This window comes from Tigriopus californicus, chromosome 1 (assembly GCF_007210705.1).
Source record: "Tigriopus californicus strain San Diego chromosome 1, Tcal_SD_v2.1, whole genome shotgun sequence".
Lineage (NCBI taxonomy): Eukaryota > Metazoa > Arthropoda > Copepoda > Harpacticoida > Harpacticidae > Tigriopus > Tigriopus californicus.
The window spans coordinates 5,317,587-5,339,225 of NC_081440.1; the positions used below are offsets into that span (position 1 = coordinate 5,317,587).

The 21,639-nt window shown below is 43.3% G+C and overlaps 3 protein-coding genes across 5 annotated transcripts; 2 read left to right on the forward strand and 1 right to left on the reverse strand.

The window, feature by feature from the left end:
• Positions 1-393: 393 nt before the first annotated feature.
• LOC131887186 (major vault protein-like) lies at positions 394-4,022 on the reverse strand. 3 transcript variants are annotated; one of them, XM_059235737.1, is made up of 2 exons: positions 3,927-4,022; positions 394-3,046 (listed from the first exon to the last, which is right to left on the reverse strand). In XM_059235737.1, exon 2 carries the CDS (start codon positions 3,030-3,032, stop codon positions 417-419), a length of 2,616 nt encoding a protein of 871 aa, XP_059091720.1. In that variant the 5' UTR covers positions 3,033-3,046; positions 3,927-4,022; the 3' UTR covers positions 394-416. The 3 variants fall into 3 exon arrangements, with proteins under 3 accessions (XP_059091720.1, XP_059091728.1, XP_059091711.1); XM_059235745.1 differs by having other exon boundaries at positions 3,932-3,947; XM_059235728.1 differs by lacking the exon at positions 3,927-4,022 and adding an exon at positions 3,156-3,307.
• On the forward strand, positions 3,972-16,622 carry LOC131887179 (telomerase protein component 1-like; the record flags this gene model as incomplete). The annotated part of the gene is given in 6 exon segments (XM_059235715.1): positions 3,972-4,694; positions 4,784-4,918; positions 5,474-5,755; positions 6,486-6,739; positions 7,204-7,323; positions 10,438-16,622. Coding segments are annotated over 6 exon segments (7,699 nt in total), but the record flags the coding sequence as incomplete, so codon positions are not given.
• On the forward strand, positions 7,524-9,445 carry LOC131887203 (putative phospholipase B-like 2). The gene has a single exon (XM_059235755.1). The coding sequence runs from the start codon at positions 7,672-7,674 to the stop codon at positions 9,367-9,369; it is 1,698 nt and encodes a 565-aa protein (XP_059091738.1). The 5' UTR covers positions 7,524-7,671; the 3' UTR covers positions 9,370-9,445.
• Positions 16,623-21,639: the final 5,017 nt, after the last annotated feature.

Consider the following 21,639-nt stretch of genomic DNA (forward strand, 5'->3'; position numbering starts at 1 on the left):
AAAGCAAGGGATCTCTTTCAGTTAATATTCAAGCTTCCATACAACACCTAACAGTACCAAAAAGAAGGTTCCAGATGGATATTTCAGAGGTAATTTATTCGAACACATCACGGCAGTAAGTGAATGATTTCATGCAAATGCAACTCTTGCTTTAGTATCGAACATAGAATCCTGTTGTATATGTACATAACATCAGTAAGTTATAAACGTGGTTTATTGTACAGTACGGATGGCTTTGATGCATTACCATTAGTAATGTGACACGGAGTGATTATCACAAGAGATAATTAACCATCGCTGCTCCTTTCATTATGAAAAATATTGATTTCGAACCCATTTTTGTCAACAATGGCAACCCTTGCCAAAAATTAGGCGAAAGTTTATTAAGTGAACTTGAACAGCGGTTAAACGTGTATTTAAGCAGAATTATCATGTTGTTGGTTCAGATTTATGCCGGAGGTTCCTAGTAAACCACTAGCCGTGTTCAATAAATTGATTGGGGTTCTGCCATCCGTGATAAGCGTTGAGCTCAATCCCAACGATTGAAGCATCTTGACCTGATGATCTTGTGGGCCACTTGCCATGGCCTGAATGGTGTCGGTTCCCAAAGCTTGAACCATGAGTTGAAACTTCTCGGTTTCAATCTTGGCCATCAGTTCGGCTTTCTCAATGTCAAGTCGGTTTTGCTCCGTCAAAAACGTGATTTCAGCCTCCCTGGCTCCACGAAGACGCTCCAATTCGGATTCGGATTCAATCTTGGCTGCCTGAGCCCGGAGTCGAGCTGCTTCAACGGCGGCCTCCGCTTCGATGCGGGCAGATTCAGCTCGGGATGAGGCCTCAGCTTTAGCCTGACCTGTCGATTCAACGGCAGCGCTCTCTGCTTGAAGGGTCAGAAGACTCCTTCGAGATTTCTCTGCCTCGGCGTCATCGCCAATTTTCTGCCGTTCTAATCGTCCTCGAGCTTCTTGGTCCACTCTCTCAGCTTCTCGTTTAGCGGCAGCCTCCTGAGACTGAGTCGTAATCTCAATTGCCAAAGTTACAGACTTTTGTAGAGAGTCTCTGGTGCGTTGATCTACCGGCTCTACACTACGAATATCGATCGAGGTTACGACTAGATTGTTGGCCGGAAACCTGAGCTCTTCATTAGGTTTCATTCCCTCGTCCACGCCAAATACTGCAAGCTTGATGATTCCGGCTGAGTTCTTGTGGAAATTGTCGAAGCTAACCCCGGAAACAGCGCCTCGAATTCGAGATGCGATTGCTTTGCACATATCACCAACAAAATCAGGAACACAGAAGAGCTTGGCCCCCTCGTCTTGGTTGTTCTTATCCTTGACCTCAAAATGCCAGTTGTAAGATAATTGTAATTGAAGACGAGCATGGTCGCTAGTCTCCACTGTGATGATGTCAGTGCAAAAATCTGGACCCAAGAGCAAAGCCAAAGCTCGAATCAAATTAGCCTTTTTTGGTTTTCCTCCAGAGATCGAGAGTTGTGTAAACTCCTCGTTTGGTTCAAGCATCACCAAATCGGGCCCAAAAGCGACTCGAGATCGCTTTGATTTGTAATCATAGATCTGAACAGCCGCGTTGTTGGGAACTTGAAACGTTACCACCTGAGTGAGATCGTCTTCATCCCAATCGCTCTTTGGCTTGGCATCGGCTTTGTCGCTCTTCCGCTTTTCTTTCTCCGGATTGATCCATTCCCCTCGATCAGCGCAAGGATCTCGGTTTCTGTTGAGCAAAGTTCTCACAATGACCGGCATTTTCTTTGGCCAAAGCTCCTCGTCTTCACCTAACATGTAGGTTTGCCCAATCACAGATCGAACGGATCCATTTTTCGAGTTTCGAACGTAAATGCCCTCATTCTGATGCAGAGGTATAGCTTCTCTGGTAACCACTACTTCAACCTCCACGGGTGGAATGTATTCCATTGGGCCCTTCAGCATCCACTTGTCGCCGGCTTGTCGAGTGACGGGTGGTTCGACCGAGGTGTCCAAGAACTTCTCCAAGGACCTCAAAACTAGACCACTGTCTTCTCCCAAAACGTGAACGTCTTGAATGCCATTCTCGAGCTCCTCTCCAGGTTGCAAGAAAAAACTTTTCTCGCCCTTGACAAGGACCTTGTGGCCTAGCTGTGGTTTACCATCATTGCCAATGGGATTGACAACAACGCAGTATTCTCTCTTCGTTAAAGTTATTATATCTACAGTCTGGATGACTTTTTCATACACATCCGGAATGAAAGACTCCATGTCTTCTAAGGTGATCAAGTACTCTTCGCCATTTTTCCTTGCCTTTCCTTTCTGATCCACGAACGATTTCACAGCCATGACATGGACAGCCATCTTGTCGGTCAAGACAGTGGCAGAGCACCTCTCTACGATCTCCTCAAAGGCTCCCGGGAGATAGGATCCTTGACGACGAACAAGCCATTCCTCCCCCGCCACTCTCTTCTGATCGTCGCGATCAATGGTATCTCGAAGGGATCGTAGCTTTAGAGCCTCGTTAGGCTTGATAATGACAGCCTTTTGAGTCGAAACAACTTCAACCTCTTTTCGAGGAATATACGTGCCAGGTCCTTCAAAAAGGTACTCGTCTCCAGCTACCCGTGGTGTGCCATCATCATTGAAGTCCCGCAAGACCCTCAATCTCAGAGCAGTTAATGCGTGAACCACTGTCAAAGGTTGGACCTTTGTCTCCACTTCTTCTCCTGGATAGAGAGGGAACGGTTCTTGCTCAAGGCGGACTTCCGTTTCGGCATGGAGAAGCTTCACTTGACCTAATCGATCAGTCACAACGGATCCGTCTTCCGCTCGAGCCACCGGATTTTTAATGGTGCAGTAGTGCCGAGGTGGTACAACAATCATCCTGGCAGGATTTTGAAGGACCTTCTCATTATCCTTGCGAATGAACGTCTGAGGCCCGACCTCGACACGGCTAGTATTGGAAGTTTGATCCAAAACGTGGATGTAGTAGTAAGGCGGAATCCGGAACAAGGACCCATCGCAATCAGCTTCTTTGTCTCGCCCCATCTTGGTTCTTGGCTCTGAAAATGGAGAATGGTCCCTATGAGTTGAATCCTCCCAACGTGATCGACATGGATTCTGGTCCAGATGGCGGTCTCGGGTTCGTTTGCTCATGATTATTGTACCAACCTTGTGAAGACGTATTGCCGAAGGGCAAGAGAAAAAACCAGTGAAGATGGTTCTCTGAAAAGCTGGCCTTTTGAGGTAGAGCGATTTCACCGAGTTGCACAATGGTTACTCAGATTCGAGGGTTGCCAACGTACTATCCAATGGGAATGACTCAGCCTTCATAGGCCCACTGCTATCTTCGTCACCCAGGGAACCTTATCGATTCGGCCACGTCTTCAGGTTATGAATGATAGTCAACGACTATCGCACATATTTATCAGGTATGTGAACCTAGTATTTGTGACGTTGTGAAGGACTAACTTTCTTATCGACACGTCCTCGAACCTCCCCCAACACATGGTTGCTTAGTTCTAGCCACAAACTTGCAGTACGTCTATTCGACGTGTTTTCGGTCATGATTTCATGCGAGAATTTTGCCCAATCAGCTATCGTACCGACGTACGAGTGCATGTGGGATTGGATTCCCGTACCTGTTTTTGAGAGAACTACAATCTTGCACCATGGTGCACTTGCCCTACGTTGGCTTGTGAGTGCGACTACAACACCCACCTCATGTTTTACTCCTCATGCCTGGGTTCCCAGTACTCTACAGCCTCCTTACAACGGATAAACAACGTTCGGAGTGTTCGTGATTTTGGAAATTTAAATATTATTTCATCACACGTGAACAAGACATGACAATACGAGAGAATTAGAATCTAGGATTCTATCCGTGAAAAGGTAGGTTTAGGAACAAACATTTTGTTCAGATATAAAGAAAGCACTGATTACCTCACCTCTAGCGTTTCTTTGGATTAGTGAGGCTTTCCGAACAAAATGAATTCAAGTGGGCGTGATTTGGGTGATGCTGGAGGCCAGATTTTTACTGAGTCAACTTCATCGGGGATCAAAAGAGGTCTCTTAAATCCGGGTTGCTCTCCTGCTCATCCAGCTAAGAGACCGCTTACAACGACATCTATGAATCTGAAAAATAAGCAGCTCCTGTCGGATCCGTCTCTTCTCCAATCTTCAAGTTTATTCCCCACACAAAGCCTCTCGTTAAAGTCCAAGTATGACCTAATTCCCTTGACAAACTCCCTCTTGAGATCAGGCACTCTTACCGGGGGACTCTCAACAAGGTCGAGTTTGATCTCTTCAGTGCGTGCCCAAAAACAACATTTGACAAATTCCCTGCTTTCATCTCCCCGAAAGCACTTGCTGAGTGGTAGCAGTAGCATTTCTTCAAGTACTTTGAGCGGCAGGAAACCATTGCTGTCATCCAACTATGGGACGGGAACTCGTCTCTCAGGGACTGCGGGACTCTCTTACAAATTCAGCACCAGCTCTAAGAAGCCAACTTTGGCATCAAATGTCAAAGAAGAAACCACGCAGATCTCGACAACTGAACAGGAGGAGAAAGAGAATCTCCCTGATTATGGAGATATTTTCAAACAAGGCTCCCAAGAAACTCCACACCAAATAGATTTGTCCCAAAAATCGGATCTTGCCAAGCTCAGAGATGGTTTCGAAAAGGCCCAGTGTGCATTGAGGACCAAAAAGGTAAATTGAATTTCCTTTGGGAGTGGATGAGAATGAGAGTGAAAAATTGTATCTCCGCCTTGACTTTTCTCTCCATCCGATTCTATTAGGATTGCTTGGTCTCTTTGGCATCGACTGCTCTCCTTCATAATCCCGACTTGGAGGATCCCGAAGATGGTACCAGGATTAGTCTCCTAAAGTCGGCTGATGAAGTGGCTGAGAAAGAAGGAGAATTCATCCTCAAGGTGAGTCCAGAAGCTGGAATCATATCCAATGCAACAATGCCTGCAAGGTTAAGCATGATGAACACATTTTGAAGTTATGAATGATGAATTTAAGTAGCTGAACCGTTATCACATATTCTCCTCCGTTCTACAATTGCATTTCACAATTGATAAATTCAAGCGTGGCTTTCCTACTGTTAAGGAAAAATGCCCTTGGCATAAGCAAATCAATCTTTCCGGTTGCTTTGAAATGAACTCAGCGTAAAAGTATTTCCCTTAGAGTACGTCGAGGCAGGGTTACTCTCACCATAAAAAGTGGTCTAATGTGCAAGAACTAGGGGAGGGGAAGATAAAACATTATGGATCAACAGTGACTTGACTTGAATTGCCAGTCGCCATTGTTCCCAAAAGTCATCTTCGTAGACTCTGTCTCCTCGAATGGAGTGTCATCATCCTAATTAATCTGGTCCACTTCCATTCGAAGTGAAAGAGGGGATCCCCGAATGAGTTTGAACCTGTCCAGGGTGACAAAAAGGGTCCCTAAGATTGAAAAATATCTCGCATTCTATTCCACAGCTCGCTCTTTATTGTCGACAAGAGCTAAACATCCGCACCACGGCCAATTTTCTACTCGCCTACGCCTCCCTGAAAGACCCGTGCAAGCCGTACCTTCAGCGCTACTTCAAGAATTCGGTGCGTCTCCCTTCGGATTGGATGCAGGTGGCAGATATGGTTTGTTCCTTTGGCGTTTTGGATGCGGGTAGTTTGCCCGCAGTTCTGAGACGTGCTATGGTGGAGAAATTCGTGGACTTTGATGCGTACCAATTGGCTAAACATAAGAAAGTGAAAAATTCTGAGGTAAGTTGTCAACTTTTTTAATTCCAATTTGTTGATTTAAAAGACATGGAACGGAAAGATTTCGAAAAAGTTTTTTTCTGCTACATGTTGTGATTATTGAGGCAGAAATGAGAAAACAGTAAAATCAAATCCCAATTATGAACAATCTTTTTTTTAACATTGCAATGGTTTGTCTATTCTCTGTGACAACTTGATGAAAGCAAAATTTCATGATTCAGTTATTGTGATTTTTATTGAAATAGGTTGATGTTCCACTTGCACTCGATCAAGTTGAGAACCTTCAGACAGTTTTAGTTATCCCAAGCTCGGTGAGAGTTTTCTTGATAAAGTGTAAAAAAAAAAGATGGAAAATTAATGGTGCTTTCAAGCGGAATTTAATGTTTTCTTGCATAGGCACTTGGTTATTCTTGAGTATTAGATCGAGCATTTGATGCTTGAGCAAATTGCCCGATCGTCTGAATAGTTCTGTATGATTTATGTTTAAGTCTCGAGTAGTAAATCATCAAGTCTGAATTTTACTGCGAAAGCCCTTCTTCTTCCGGTATGGGCCAGCCCAAGTTTGTAGCAAGTCTCAAAGGAGTCTGATTTATGAGAACGACAATAGGACGGGGCAGTCTTGGAAAGCGCCAACACCAATGCCACCTTTGGATATTCAGTGAATTGTTACTGGTCCCCATTGCGTTACATGTAAGCTATCCAAGTCATGACAACTTCTCTTACTGAATTGCAGATCAAGTTCCCAAACGAGGCCCAAATTCAGAATACTACAAAAGATGCTGCTTTCCATGACGTCGAATTCCCAGATTTGAGTGCCTTCGCTAATCCTCAGCCGATTTTGGATTGGAGTGAGCCGCTTGAAAGCGACGAATTGCGCATGAAAGCGGTGGTTAAGAATAGAAGAAAACGTTTCAATTTAAAGCGATTAATTCGTTTGCTCCATATTCGAGAACCAACTTTCCACGTGATGGGAATCTTGGGTAAAAGGTGAGTCCGATCCACACAGTTCATTGTTTGCGATGCTCCAAAACTTGATTATGCAAGCAAAATGATGCTAAACTTCCAAGTCTTGCAATTTTATTCTCAAATACGCTTACAATCTTCTTTGGCCTTGTGAGACCCATAGCAAAGTTTTATTGTGGAAAGAGAGGGGGGGGGCTTACTTTTGTCGGGAAAGGGATTTCAAAAACTTTGAGCTAGAGCAATTGTCTTTCCTCAACTAAAACATTTAAGTCGTGCCTAATGACTTGGCATTTGGCACATTGGAGACAGTCGCTAAAACAAAACCCGTACGTAGCACTAAAACTATTGCTCAGTCGAGCTTAAATTTACATGAACGTCAAAGTTTCCAACCAAAAGCCTGTCATTTAGTTTTGGATATGAGCAAGTTGGGAACTCCAGAACTGATGTGACATTCCTTCTCCACATTTATGTGCTCGTTTCAATTCTAGGTATCCAAATAATAGAGAGGACTTCCTTGCCTCTCGTCTGCCTGAAATGTTCGACCAAAGTCAAGCCGGAAAGCGAATGAAACTACCCACTCCTGAAACTTGGGAGACTCAAATTGCCAAGTAAGATTGACAATTCACATTCCGCTGTATATCCACACGGTACAGTGTTCTGGTTTATAAACCTTAAAGTTAAGACCCCTATTTATAGCTTAACTACTGCTTTGTCTTCGAAAGCGATATTTCTTCAACAAAGAGATATGTGTCAAAATGATAGAGGGAGCTGGCTGCATTGAACATTTGTGTTGCGAGTACAGAAAGAAGTCATGCCACTTTATAAGAATCCATTCCTTGTTCAGCTGATGAGAAAATGCTGATTGAGCGAGAGGATTGGAAGAAGTGCAAAACTGGTGATTCTGGAACATGTTTTAAAAAACCTTGATTAAGTGTGTTTAAGAGTCAAAAGTGACAATGATGGGGAGATATTTGTTAGTAGCTCATATCGTGCCGTTCATCTTGGCTAAAAGTGAGGTCCCCGAGATCCCCGAGACCCCATTGTTAGCCACAGTTGAATGGTCCCCGAGTACCGGGTTCAGCATGAGCAAGGGATCCCTCACCAAAAAGGCAACCACAGTGGCTTGGGGCAATTTTACCAATGCCATTAACCAAACCGGATGGAGTTTCTTTGAAGTGGAGACGGATGCCAGTTTCCCCGACGAGATCCAGGCCCACGCAGCTGGATATCTTGAAGGCCAGTTGACCTCGAAACTTATCTATTGGCATTGGATCAATAATATGCGAACCTATTGCCAAGATAAAGAGGAGCTCTGCCAGAGAATCGTGAAACATGTTCACGCCAACACCTTGTGGATTCAGTCGATGGTGGAGAAAAAACGGAAGGCGAGAGCCTATTGGCACCAAGTTGGGTTGTCTTATGATCAATACAACGGCCTTGTGGCTGGTTACAATAGTTCCACCGACACCGATATCATTCCTCATGGCCATCTGTTTTGGTTGAATCTTTTTGGAGATATCATCGACCTAGAGCAGGCATATACCTATAAATATAACCTAACAAATGACCACCAAAAGGGTGATGGGCATTGTTCAGTGTTGATAAAGGTTTTGCCAAATGCTAATGATCTGTTGCTTGCTCATGATACATGGTTGAAATACTCAGCTATGCTCCGTGTATTGAAAAAGTACACTCTCGGCTATAAAATGAGCGGGAGACCTGGCTCCAAAGCAATTCCTGGCCGCAGTATGACCTTCAGCTCGTATCCAGCAACGTTATTTTCTGCCGACGATTTCTTCACCATTTCCAGCGGTTTAGCCGTGACTGAGACTACGAACGAAAACTTCAATCCCAAGTTGTGGCAATACGTTAGACCGAAAGGTCAGATATTGAATTTTGCAAGGGTGATGGTGGCCAATCGGTTGGCCACAAATGGGAAACATTGGACCAAGATTTACGCCAAGCACAATAGCGGCACTTACAATAACCAATGGATGGTGGTAGACTATAAGCGGTTCAAGCCGGGTCGAAAACTGAGAAGCGGCCTATTGTGGATTCTGGAGCAATTTCCTGGTCATATACATGCCGAAGACATGACGAAAGTGTTGGAGAAGCAATCGTACTGGTCGAGTTACAACGTCCCATTCTTCTCCAACATGTATAATTTGAGTCATTTTGAAGAGCAAAGGAGGAAATACGGCAACTTCTTTTCGCACGACCAAACTCCTCGAGCCTTGATTTTCAAGCGCGATCAGCCGCAGGTGGTGGACCTTAAATCTGCTATTAGATTAATGCGATCAAACAACTACAAGACCGACCCTCTCTCCATTTGTGCAGAATGTGATCCCCCTTACAATGCAGAGTATGCCATTTCCGCCCGTAACGATCTCAATGAGCGGAATGGAACGTATCCATTAAGTATTTTCGGGGAAGGTTGCGCTGGCGGATATGACATGAAGATCACAAACAAGGATATGTTTGAAAAATTAGAGTTCATTGCCCAAAGTGGACCCACTTTTGATTCGTTACCCCCGTTCCAATGGAGCAAATCGGATTTCGATTTTTTGGTCTCACATGTTGGTCAACCAGACCTTTGGAATTTTGCACCCATTCATCACATTTGGAAGTTGCCTACTCTTGCGCGTTCTCCTTAAATAGGCCAATTCACTGACTGCATAATTTGTGGTCTGAGTTAAAACAATAAACCGTACATTACCTTGCCTCTAAACAGTTTCGGTCATATTCTAATTGTTACATGTGCTATTATTTCAATAATTTGAGTCCTCCTGCCTTCATTGCGAAGCATACAGTGTATTCATCGAAAAACTCCAAAAGTACCTCAATGTGGTTGAAAGCCTGATCTTTTTTGAAAATGCCATGCAGGAGAAGAATCATCAACATCAGTCTGAGATTAATATATTTTTTAAAAACTGCGGGTGAACTCTAAATTTACGTGGACACTTTTCGTACATTTTCCTGATTTGTCAGGTCAATCTTCTGTCTCCCTATTGAGACTTTGCAGCAGGAAAGGAGAATGACTTCTCAATCAAATTTTGAGAGGTCACTCGTCCTTTTGATGCTTATTAGTTCTTTGTCCAGGTATGAGATTAAGAGTTCCAATTCATTTATTCATGTAGCTTTTCAATTTGATTAACTGTCATAGTTTTACTCATTGACATGCTCAAAAAATACTTTTTAGCCGAGAAAGCTATTTTAGGACTTAATTTGCCTCCATGAATTCTCTACTGTTGCAAAAAACTTTCTGAAACCTTAAAAAGATTTCTGTCTTTTATTGTTAGTTGTATCTTGGTTTTTATGTTGCTTTACTGTATTGAAAAGTGCCCCGGTTACCTCCCAAAATTTGTGCTGACATCATCAGGCAGCTGCTTTAAAAGGAGTCAATATCTTTTAGAGTTGGCTTTCACCTAATGCTCGGTGCTTTGAAAGGCAAAATGACGTGCTCCTCGAAGGGGCAGGGATGTTACAGACCAAGAGTGTCTCTTTTGTTTTAATTTGTTAAAATTCTAATTTCAAATTAAGTCAATAATGAAGCACCAATAGTCTATTATCAATTTGTGTGATAGGTTATGGATCGTCTCAAAGAACCTCCAACACAATGCGGAGAATATGTGCATTGCAAACACCAGTTGGTTTTGTCTTTGGGGAGAGCTTTGGTAAATTACAGACGCTGTCTGACCTGTTTTTTGTCTTCCCTTTTTCAGACATGGCAACAAGGCTGCAATTTGGGAGTCTCTCATTGACAACAAGAAGCTCCCGTACATGGCAACCATACGCAACCTTAGGAATCTAATCCTTACTGGAATCGATGACGTCCATGTGCAAAAAGTTGCCAAATATATTTCCAACGAGAAGGCTGTGATTGGTAGTCGGATGTTTCCGTTTCAGTTCTACACGGCCTTCGATGTTTTGCGAGATCTTGATGTATTCAAAGACAAAACCATCAATCAATCTGATCTGCTCAATACTAAAGGCATCAAGACTAAACCAAAAGGAGTCAAAACTTTTTCAGAAGCAGCGTTGAAAAAGAAGATCTATCACAAATTGGTCAAACGAAAAGAAACCATGAACTCTGGGTCAATCAAGGTGTTTCAAGATGCCCTAGAAAAGGCTGTGGCCATTGCCTCGAATAACAACATTCCGCCCATAAAAGGAAGCACGCTGATATTATTTGCTTTCGGAACCGAATTGGGTGAGGATGCCAAGATACGACCTGTTCAGAAGCATTTAACCCCGTCTCAGATGTGTTGCCTAACAGCTGTCATGCTGGAGCATACATGCGAGGACTGTGAGATGGTCGCTTTTGGCCACAAAGAACAAGAAATGGCTCCAATTGTCCAAGATATGGGCCTGTTGTCCAGTGCCAAGTTCCTCGCTAACTCTCGCATCAGTCGTTTGGCGACTTCCACCAGCGTGTTGTCCTTTGATTCTGGAGCTCTGGATGATTATCGAAGAAACGAGAAATGGATTGATAATCTAGTGGTTATCCATGGACCTTTGGCACAGAGTAATCTCGAGGACGGTATGACCTCTTGGCTTGCCAAGTATAGGCATGGAGTCAATCCAGATCTTGTTTATGCAAATATCAACCTTGATGGAAGTAAAGCCCCGCCTCAATCGCGAAATGCGAACGACATCTTCTTGGTCGGGTTCAGCGAGCAGATATTCCATGCCCTTTCAAATTCGAGTCGTGGCGGACAACTCGAGAGGATTGAAAGCATTGATAGGAGATTCAAATTGGCCCCCTTAAAGAAGCCTCTTATCGACGTTCCAGCCCCGGAGATGCAGCTGACAGGAAGCCCCAAGAAATGGCGTCAAATCAGGGTGTTTGTCTCCTCCACTTTCACTGATATGCACGGTGAGAGGGATCTCATCAATCGCTTTGTCATGCCCGAATTGCAGAGGCGTGCTAAGTCTTTGCACATGGATGTGCGAGCAATCGATTTGCGCTGGGGTATCCTCCCTTACGGCGAAAAGCACGACACCAACGAGGATAATGTATTCTCCTCATCACTCTGGAGAGGTGGCAACTTCAGGGGAGAAGCCAATGGCACGACTCAGGTCATGGCTTGCCTTCGTGAAATTGAAAAATGCCATTTGTTTATTGGCCTTTTAGGGGACCGTTATGGGTGGAAGCCCCCCCTCACGGCCTCCTCTTTTCTCTCAGAAAACGAATTATCCATGAAATTGGAAGCTTTGAAAGGCGAAATGGGCAGAGCCTCAATAACGGAACTTGAAATGGAATATGCTGCCCTGCACAACCCAGAGGAAAGTCGGGACCGAGCATTCTTCTTCCTTCGGGACTCTTCACTTCTTAACGCTCAATTGCCTCCTGACTACGCGCAGCTATTTAAGTGTCAAGACGAAGAAGATGAGCGAAGATTGCAATCACTAAAACAGCGAATTATCTCGAGTGGGTTGGAGGTTTTCAATGGCTATCCGGCGCACTTAGATGGCGGGGAAAATCAAGGCAAGCCCATCACGGTTGGACTTGAAGCCTTGGGCCAAAGGATATTGGATTCGTTGTGGAATTCCCTATTGAATTTGGATGAGAAAGCCAAAAGAGAAAATGAACAATCCAACCATACGAGCCATTCCGAGTTTCGCGATCACGAAGAGTATAGTTCGTACATCGCTTCCCACAAGTGTGTTTCTCGGTCCAAAATCGTCGATAACATTCATGAGTCTCTTGGCAGATTGTCAGGAGGCATTGTAGAGCTTACTGGTAATCCTGGAAGTGGTCTTTCCACTCTAATGTGCCAAAGCTTCAATGAAATGAAGAAAAGATTAACTCTTAGCGCTTCACAGAAAGGCGTGGATGGGCCTCCACTTTTGGTACCCTTTTTCTCGGCCTCCTCCCAAAATGGAACAGGAAGCATGCAGACTTTCCTCAAATATCTCGTCCAATCATTGTCTGAAATAGTTGATGGAAGAGGGCCCGGGGCTAGCACCAAATTCCAGGACCACGAACTTCAGCAACTAGACGCCAAGAGTTTGGGTGTAAAGGCTGCCTCATTGCTTAACACAGTCTCTGAAGTGATGACCTCTCGTGGCCGATCTGGCAAGAAACAAAAGTTGGTGTTGTTTGTGGATGGTCTGGAAGATTACATGGAACAGGCAAAAGTGTATTGGCTGCCACCCCAAATTTCCAACGGTGTAATTCTCGTCGTTTCGTCTCACTTTGGGAGCAAATGGAACAAACATCTTCAAGACCGAAAAGAGAAGGACCATCGAACCATCAGAGTTGGTCCTTTGACTTTATTGGAGAAGAAGGCCTTGGTAAGGCATAGTCTGGCGCAGAGAGGGAAAAAGTTGGACGAGACAGCTTTTAACAATGAGCTCAACTTATTGGTGAGCAAAAGGGATGCCTCCAATCCGGCGTACTTGAGCTTGCTAACCAATGAGATGGCTGGCTTTGGTGTCTTTGAAGACCTCCAATCTAAACTATCCATGGCAGGCAACACCATGTCCGAGTTGCTATCACAGATTCTGGAGCGATTGGAGATCGATCTGAATGAAGAACTCGTGGCCAATGCTATGTGCTGTCTGGCTCTGAGTGCCAAGTTAGGGTTGACTGAAAATGAGCTTCATTCCGCTCTGGCCCTTCTGAACACCTCCCCATTCTCGAAACGAGACGTCACAGTAGCTGAACTGAGTCAAATATTGTCCGAAGGGCAGTTCAAACCGATTCCCCCTCTCCAACTATCAATCCTCATAAATGGACTGGAAAGTTTCTTGCAGCCCACACAGGGAAGTCTCATCGAAGGGCTCCTGCTTTTAAAGAAAGGGGAATGGTTGAAATCTGTTACTGAGCGCTACTTCTCAAAGGGGTGCCACTCGGCTCAGAACATTCATCTTGTCTTGGCGGGAGTTTTTCATCATATATACCGCTTCGCTCCCAACCATCCAAGGGCTTTGCAAGGCCTGCCCGAGCATTTGGCCTCGACAGGAAACGTGAAACTGCTCGAGCAGACCATTTGCAGTCTTGATTACATTCGAGAATGTGCTGCCTTCCCCGACATCCTTCAAGAGTTGGCTCTACGACATTTCAACGGTCATTATTTGAGTGGAAGACCTCAGCTTGAGAGATTCCTAGCGTCTGAACAGATTAAGGCGTATTCTGCCTTTGTCCATCTACACTGGACCTCGTTGATCGATCAGCCTAGCCTGGCGTATCAGTTGGCTTTAACAGAACCGCAAAGCACTCCTCCTCACAAAGAGGCAGTTGCAAAAACTATGAATAATGGTTATGATGCGAAGCAGATTACCACTTGTTCTTCCTCGGCCCCTCTTTGGCTTTTCTGGGAAAATAGGTCAGAGGGGGAGTGCTTAGGGGAGAACAATGAGGGCACCAACAATCTGTTGGCGGTCAAGGCTTGCAAATCGAGTCGAATGGCAGTGATTTGCCTCGAAAAGTCCTCATTAATTTCCCCTGAGGAATTGTTGGTGGCTTGCGGGCATGATGATGGACATATAATAGTGGGATTGGCTCATAATAACGAAGAGCTCTTCTCATTGGTGGGCCATTCAAGCCCCATTTCGTCCCTGACGTTTCTCCCGGGTACGTCGTCATCTGAGACGTGTTTGGTAAGTGGATCTCAAGATGGGATGATCTCGTTTTGGGATCTTAACAGTCAGATCAGGACGAATTCGGTCCAAGGGCACAGTCGATGTGTCAGTGGCCTGGCTTGTAGCTCAGATGGACTAACCCTCGTCTCTGTTGGATGGGATGGTCGAATCAAGATTTGGAGTGGCCGCTCTCAGAGAGAGATGTCTTGTATTCAACAGAGCACGCAAGCCTTTAATTGCGTGGCCTTTCACCCCGACAAGGACTACATCATTGCAGGTGGTTGGGACGGACTATTGAAGATCTATGATCTCACGACACTGGAGCGAAAAGCCATCGTCAGAGGCCATTTGACCTCAATTCAATGTGTGGCCATTTCAAGTGACGGAAAGAAAATTGTCAGCGGATCCAGTGACGGTGTTGTCAAAGTCTTTGACAGTGGCATTGGAGGAGAATGTGGCTCATTTAGAGTTGGCCATTGCGTTCATTCGATTGCTTTGGATAATAGCAGAATCAATACGGAAGGTGTTCCACGAATCTTGATTGGAACACGCGATGGCGTGATTCATTTTTGGACCACTGACGAAGGTACCGAACATCCCTCCATCGTTTTAGATTTGGAATCCGATCTAGACCTTGATGTCGAAACCGTGATTGACGCTCCAACTGATTTTGAAATCACCTGCAATGGTTCAGATATGGAAACCGATGAAATTGGTCCTCAAACTGGACTGAGAATCACAAGCTTCTGTATCCTTCCTTGTCTCTTTGGAGTCACAGACACGAATATGGCACTTGGTTGCGCTGATGGGACGCTTTTGATTGTCAAAATTAGCAGTGTCTCTAAAACGGTGATCATGCGTTCAAAAATTGCCAACGGACCGATAATAGGAACTCTGCCAATAACTTGGGAAAATCTGTGGACCAACAGCACATTCGACGAGTGCCACTTTTGCTTAGTAAGTTCCTCTGAGGGGGTCTACCTTGCTTGTGCAAAAAAGCAAACACTAGAAGGATCTCGTCTACCTCTTGGCGAGTCTGAAGTTCAAGTGGTGGGAGCCCGGATCTTTTCCTACGGTTCCTCAGATTATGACATCGCCATAGTTCTTGGCACCGCTGCAGGGTTTTGCCTGCTTTTGAAAGTCCAAAATCCAACTTTAACAAAAATTAATCGGTTGTTCAAAGAGGCCATATGCTTTGGCAATGAAGAACTTCTTGATTTCAAAGTCTGTAAAAAGACTGAAGCGAGTTCCACGGAGTTCCATTTCCTGACTCTTACATCCCTCAATGTTCTTAGTCTCTGGTTGGGAACAAAATCAGGGATAGTCTTGCTAACTTCACTCACTGATTATTCTCTTGGATCAAAATTATTCATCCCTAATTTTGGCCAGAAGGAATTTGTATTTGTCACCAATCAGATGGGAAAGTTTGAGTCTTATCTCATCTCCGGGAAAACCAAGGCGCTTGATCAAGAAGAGGACCAAATTTCGTCCTCAGAATTCAAATTTGTCCATAAAGGAATATTTGAATCTCGAAAGGCTGGATCAATCACAGGCTTTCTTCAAGCAAGCGAATCAGATTGTTACTTTGGCTGCATTCACGAAAACCAAGACATCACAATCTGGTCGAAAAAGGGCATCGAAATTAAGTGGATCAACATGGAACGACAAGGACACAGCTTAGTGAGTTTAAGCCGTCAATCAGTGGGTGGTTCCTGCTTGAAAGATGAAGACCCGTCCACGTGGTATCTGGGCATTTTCAATCCCAAAAAAATGCGCGGCCAATTTCAAATGTTCGACATTTTCAACGCTAAACTCACCGAGTCCTACATCGGCCATAATGGTCCCGTCACCGCTTTGAATATGGCCCATGATAGGGTATTTAGTGCCTCTCGAGATGGGACTTTGAGGATCTGGGACGCTGGCAAACGAGGAACGAGGCTGAATGGCAGTCCAGTGGTGGGTCTGGTGGCATGTAATGGACTGATCTTAACTGTGTGTCGTGATGGCTCCTTAGTTAGCCATGAGGTGGAAGGAGGCCATTCCAGAGTTCTGGGGAGCTTCTTCAACGGCCAGGGCCACACCGAGCACATTAGATATGCCTCTCTGGTCTCCCTCCAGGAAGCCATTGTTATCATTGTGGCTACCAATCACCGAGCGTTGCGTGTGGCTCTCCTGGAAGGGGAAGAAAACCATTTGACTTTCCCTTACCATAAATACTTTTCCGACAGGGAATTGCTGTTTTTCGGCGCCAAGCAATCCGATCCCCAGACGTGTATACTAACAGTACTCTTTGACAAACCAAGGATCTCCGGGACGGGAGAAATCGAGCAAGTCTCAATGAAATTGTCCTTCGTGAAGCAGAAATCCGAGTCTTTTGGCGTGATAACTCTAGGCCAATGGGCTTTGAAAGGGATCTCCTCTCTGCTGAAGATGGTACAAGCTCCCATTCATTTTCACGGCCTTGACTTGTCAGAGAATGGATCCTGGATCTCGTCCGCACTGTTCATGACACTGCCTGAGTTGAACCAGATTGTAATTACTGGTGATACGCAAGGTCTCTTGACAATCGACCTCAACAATGGGCGATGCTTTACCCAACGAATCCACAATCAAGTCATTACTGGTTTACTTGACTGGTCGGGGAGATTAGTCTCAATCTCCTTGGATGGTAAACTAAAGATTTGGTTAATCGAACCAAATGCTCTTTTGGTGAGGATGACTGAAATTGGCCAGTTCTCAGTAAATAATACCCCTCTGACTTGTGTGGAAACTGTTCGTGTGAATGGTCGTGAAAAACTTGTTGTGGGGGATCGATATGGTCAAGTCTACGTCTTAGATCATGACCGAAGAAAAAACTAGTCGTGTGGAAATATTGAATATGTATCGCATTTTACGATAAAATAAACGGTTTTTCTTAGACGCGCGTTGTAAGATTGTACTCGAATCAGTTACAGCGCGATTCAGTTTTTGAAAAACTTAGGGTCCATGTCGAAGCATGTTGTCGCACGAAAAAAGTGATAGCTTATTAAGCAGCTCCTTAGACAATCCTTACGATGTTTAGCACTTAATAGCACTAGGTCTACGACAAGCTTTTAACATTTTTTTAGGATGAAAAAAAAGTATTTCAACTTGTATGAAAGAGTTTTTGGGTCACACTGCCAAAGCTAATGGCGTGTCTGCGTTCCAACAGAAATCTGCTATACTATCCTTGAAGATTGAGATCCTCGTTTTTAAGACGCTTTACTCTCTAATCTTGAAAGCAGACTTCCCTGGATGGCTACCACGCGCATTATTGCTAGCTTTTTTGTCCCACCAAAGTTTATCTCATGAAGCTTACAGTATAATTTATACCTATTTGTCGTTTCTCCTGTCGCTATAAAAAACAACCGCTTATGGCAAGCAGATCTCCACCAACAGCTTTTGAGGATCAGAGTCTCTCTATTAGGCACATTCTGAAGTGGATTCCAATATAATTTTGCCCAGAGCATCTCGCAGAGTATCATTTGCGTTCAATTACATGATGAACTCTGATTCGGGGCACTTTGCTTTTTATATTTTAGCATCAACAATTCTATCTTCAATTAAATTGTTTTTTTGGGGGGGGGATACTTTTTGTGCTCTTCTCACGTTAAACGAGATGCTTCGACCTTCGAGTCTCAATTGGACCATTTGTACAAACCACTATTATGAACATCATAATTGAAATTGCTTTCTGGCCCTTGCCAAGAACTTTTTTTCATCTCGCTCAATGGACCACAAGAAAGGCAGTCGTGATGGACTGATAGTTATTTCGGTTTCGCTCATGTAAACCGCAAAAGCTAAACAAGAGTCAAAAGATTAGGATACTTTTGTCGAATATTTCTGTTTTTTTTCTCAGACTCCATTTTGTCAAAAGCTTTATGCATCAATTTTTAGTTTACTTGGCTCAAGAGGATTTGCAAATTTATAGAAATTAGACTAAAAAATGTATTAGTTCATTTTGCATTTTTAGTTGATTGTTGAATTGTTGATTTTGAGGCAGGAAGCCGAGAGGCTTCCTATTCTATTTAATTTGTCTTTGGGTTGAAACTTTCATTATCGCTTACCAGTTCTTTCGCGTCCATCACTAAAAAGGAGGCATCATGGTAGACACAAACCTTCCATTGGCATTATTGTAAAAGCGACCTTCGAGCAAAAAGGGACGTCTAATTTGCCTCTCCGCAAAAATGAAATTGATAAATTAATATTTGGATGAAGCCGGTGAGCCGCTGATAGATGAAGGTGAGTTGGTTTATGTTGTCAAACTCATCCTTGACAGAATTTGGTTGAGCTCAATGTTTATATGTACCATTATGAGCCTCAATTGAATGACACATATTTATTTTAATCCTAATATAGATATAGGTCAGTGTGAACAACGGTGGAAAATAACATCACCTCAGGTCAAGTTGGCTGATGGTGACAATATCAAGGCTTGCGCTTTCTACTACAATTACTTTTATTAAAATGTAAATAGCTTATGTTTCAGGATTATATCTGACAGCTTAGATGGATAGTTTTTTGTCAAATGTCTTCGAATGTGGATAAGTGAAATACAACCCAAAGGTTCAAAACTGAAACAAGTTCTCAAATATCCGAAATAAGTTTCGCTTTAAGGTAGACTCTAAGATCTACTAGTATTTTGTTCATAAATGATTGTGAATTATTGCTAAGGAATGCAATGATAAAGCAAAAAGACATGATGGAAAACGACATTTGAAATTCTCGCTTAAAGTGTCCCTGCTTGTAAAATGTGTTGTAAATCATGGAAATGTGGAAAGTTGAGAAATTTGGAGCAATATTCTCAAGCCAAAGGAAAATTTCCTGCATCAACTTCTTGACAATCGAATGAAGGTCGCTCTGAAAGAGGTCTTTTATTTAATTGAGAAGATGTACGCAAACTGGGATGCATTGCAAACGTAACAAGTTCAATGTCGCTAAGAGCAAGCACAAATTTTAGCCTTGATCTTCCTTAGGCAAAATACATTATTACAAGGTACTTTTTCTTACTGTGAGCCATTCTTTATGTTTCAGCATTGGCAGTGTTGGGAAGATGTCCTTAAGAGCTTCAAGTTTCTTTCAATGAGTGGGAAAAAGAAAATTAAATAAAGACCTCAAGGAGGGAGGGGCGTTACATTTACACCATTTATAGATGTAAGGGGATAACGAATTCCTATTTTTCGATCATACTGCTTGGACATTTTCAGTCTTCACGGGATTTACAAACCTTTTCTCAGACCGGATTTTTCCCCAAGAAATAGTGGAACAAACTAATGCTGACAGTAGCTAAAGAGGATTGATGAAACTTTCTTTTCCTTCTTTGTATAAATATCTGTAGAAAAGTTGAATGCCAAACTTTTCACCTTTTATTCATTCCTACAGAAGAATCGGAACATTGGAGGCCTTTTTTGCTCCTTCGGTCTTAGACAAGATAGGCCATATCATCCAAATCGCGAGTTATGTCTAGGCATATCCATGGTCTCTTGCTAGTGTCTCTGGTCATGAACTCGTGGAATCAGGACGGTAGAGCAAAAAACAATTCGGATTTGAGTGAAAAGACGTATTTGAATTTTGAGTTACATCGAAGGACTGGATCAAAAGTTATGCCCTATCAAAACCCGTTACGTAACTCTTCACAGAATTCTGAGCCTTTTTATGTACTGGATTTTGAGAAGGAGTAACGTTTTACACAGTCAGTTGAAAATTAATATATGCAATTGTAGCGACCCAGGGCCAGGCTCACATTCTCAGAAAAGGACTTGTCAAGCATTATTCTAGAAATATTTAAAATGTGATCCAAAGTGCACCGCGGAGCACCCTTTTATAAAGAGCAAATTTTCTAGTCTGAAAAAGTTTTGAATGACATTTCCAAGAACCTTTATTGCTGTTTTTTCTTCTTGTTGAATAAAACTGCTTAACAACTTTGCTGCTCCTGAAGGTAGATCTAATTGTTGGTTTCTCACTTTATCCATCCCTTCTTTTCGTTTTGAAGATTCGATGTTTTTTTCAAGATGCCCTACTATGCTAGAATTGCCTAAAGATGATGAAATATTCAACCGTATCAATAATCCAAGTGAGCATGCTTAAGCTGATAGGTGACGATCGTATTGTTTCTCTTTCTTCCTCAGATTATGAGATCCATATCTCTTTCATTAGGTTCCATTTCACTATCGTTTGATTACTCTGTAAGAATACCCAGAGGGAGGTTCATGTCATAAAATCCACGTTCACTAAGGCTTTGGAGCTCAGATAATATGAGCTCTAGTGTTGTGTTTACGAACATTCCAATACAAAGGCATGGCAATATCTCAGTTCATAAGTTCTTTATTGTCTGACAAATACAAACGACTGAGTACATGATAGTATTTATATATAACTTCCAGAGGTTTGCTTTGTTCAGGTGGAGACATACATAAGTACCTGTTTGCACATTGCTCCTTTTTAATAAATTTTTTAGGCAGGCCTTCCTGCGCTTCTTCGGAAAACTATTTCTTGCGTTTGTTAACTAGAGCGACCGAAGATGCTTATATTTGCTATTTGTGCATGAAAGACTACGGATCAAATCACCTCTAGCCAAAGTTAGAGCCCTAACAATACGAAAGGTAATCTGATAGAGATATGTTTCCTAGGCTGTGATCATTTTTCTCGTTGTTCAAAGCGCTACTTCAAGGAGAGATTAGCCAGAAATGGTCGTGAAGCTCAAGTTGGTCTGATAGATATCTCTTTTGCCTTCTAGTCTTGGCACCTCGATAGAATAATCCTCATTTCAAGGTGACTACTAGTTCTAAGGAAGCCATGCACATGATCAAGTACCAAAATAGTCCATTTTATGATTGTGACATGCATCAGCCGCAGAAGCCATGTGGTCAAATTTGGTAATAAGTTGGAGGATGGGGAAGGAGAGGAAAGGCGCGCGAAAATCCTTGCTCCTTCAAGGAATACGAGTGTAAATGAACAACTCAAACATCACAGGTGCATCACTGTTGCACTTTTTCGTCCTTTAGATCATCAAGAATTTTTGGCTTGAAAAACAGCTGAGAGCATCAAAGTTGGTAGTGTGCTCGTGTTCCTGGACTTGTTCAAGGAAGAATCTTTGGCACTTTCGTGGGCATTGACATTCCGGAATCTTTTAAGGGCTCATCTTGGAAGAGGTTTGGATCGGCCCAAGTTTCCAAAGACACGACTTTGTCGGTCCGTTAGCATTTGCCTCATATCCGAAATCGAACACTCAAAGTTGAGGACCTTCTTGGAGCGTTTGTAGATGCCTTCACGCTTGGACATAGCACAAGTCATCATGGCCTCGCTGACTGACATATTCA

What these genes read in the sequence shown, in the direction of transcription:
- LOC131887186 (XM_059235737.1), bottom strand. Translation starts at nt 3,032, where the DNA reads ATGGGGCGAGACAAAGAAGCTGATTGCGATGGGTCCTTGTTCCGGATT.
- LOC131887203 (XM_059235755.1), top strand. Translation starts at nt 7,672, where the DNA reads ATGATGGGGAGATATTTGTTAGTAGCTCATATCGTGCCGTTCATCTTG.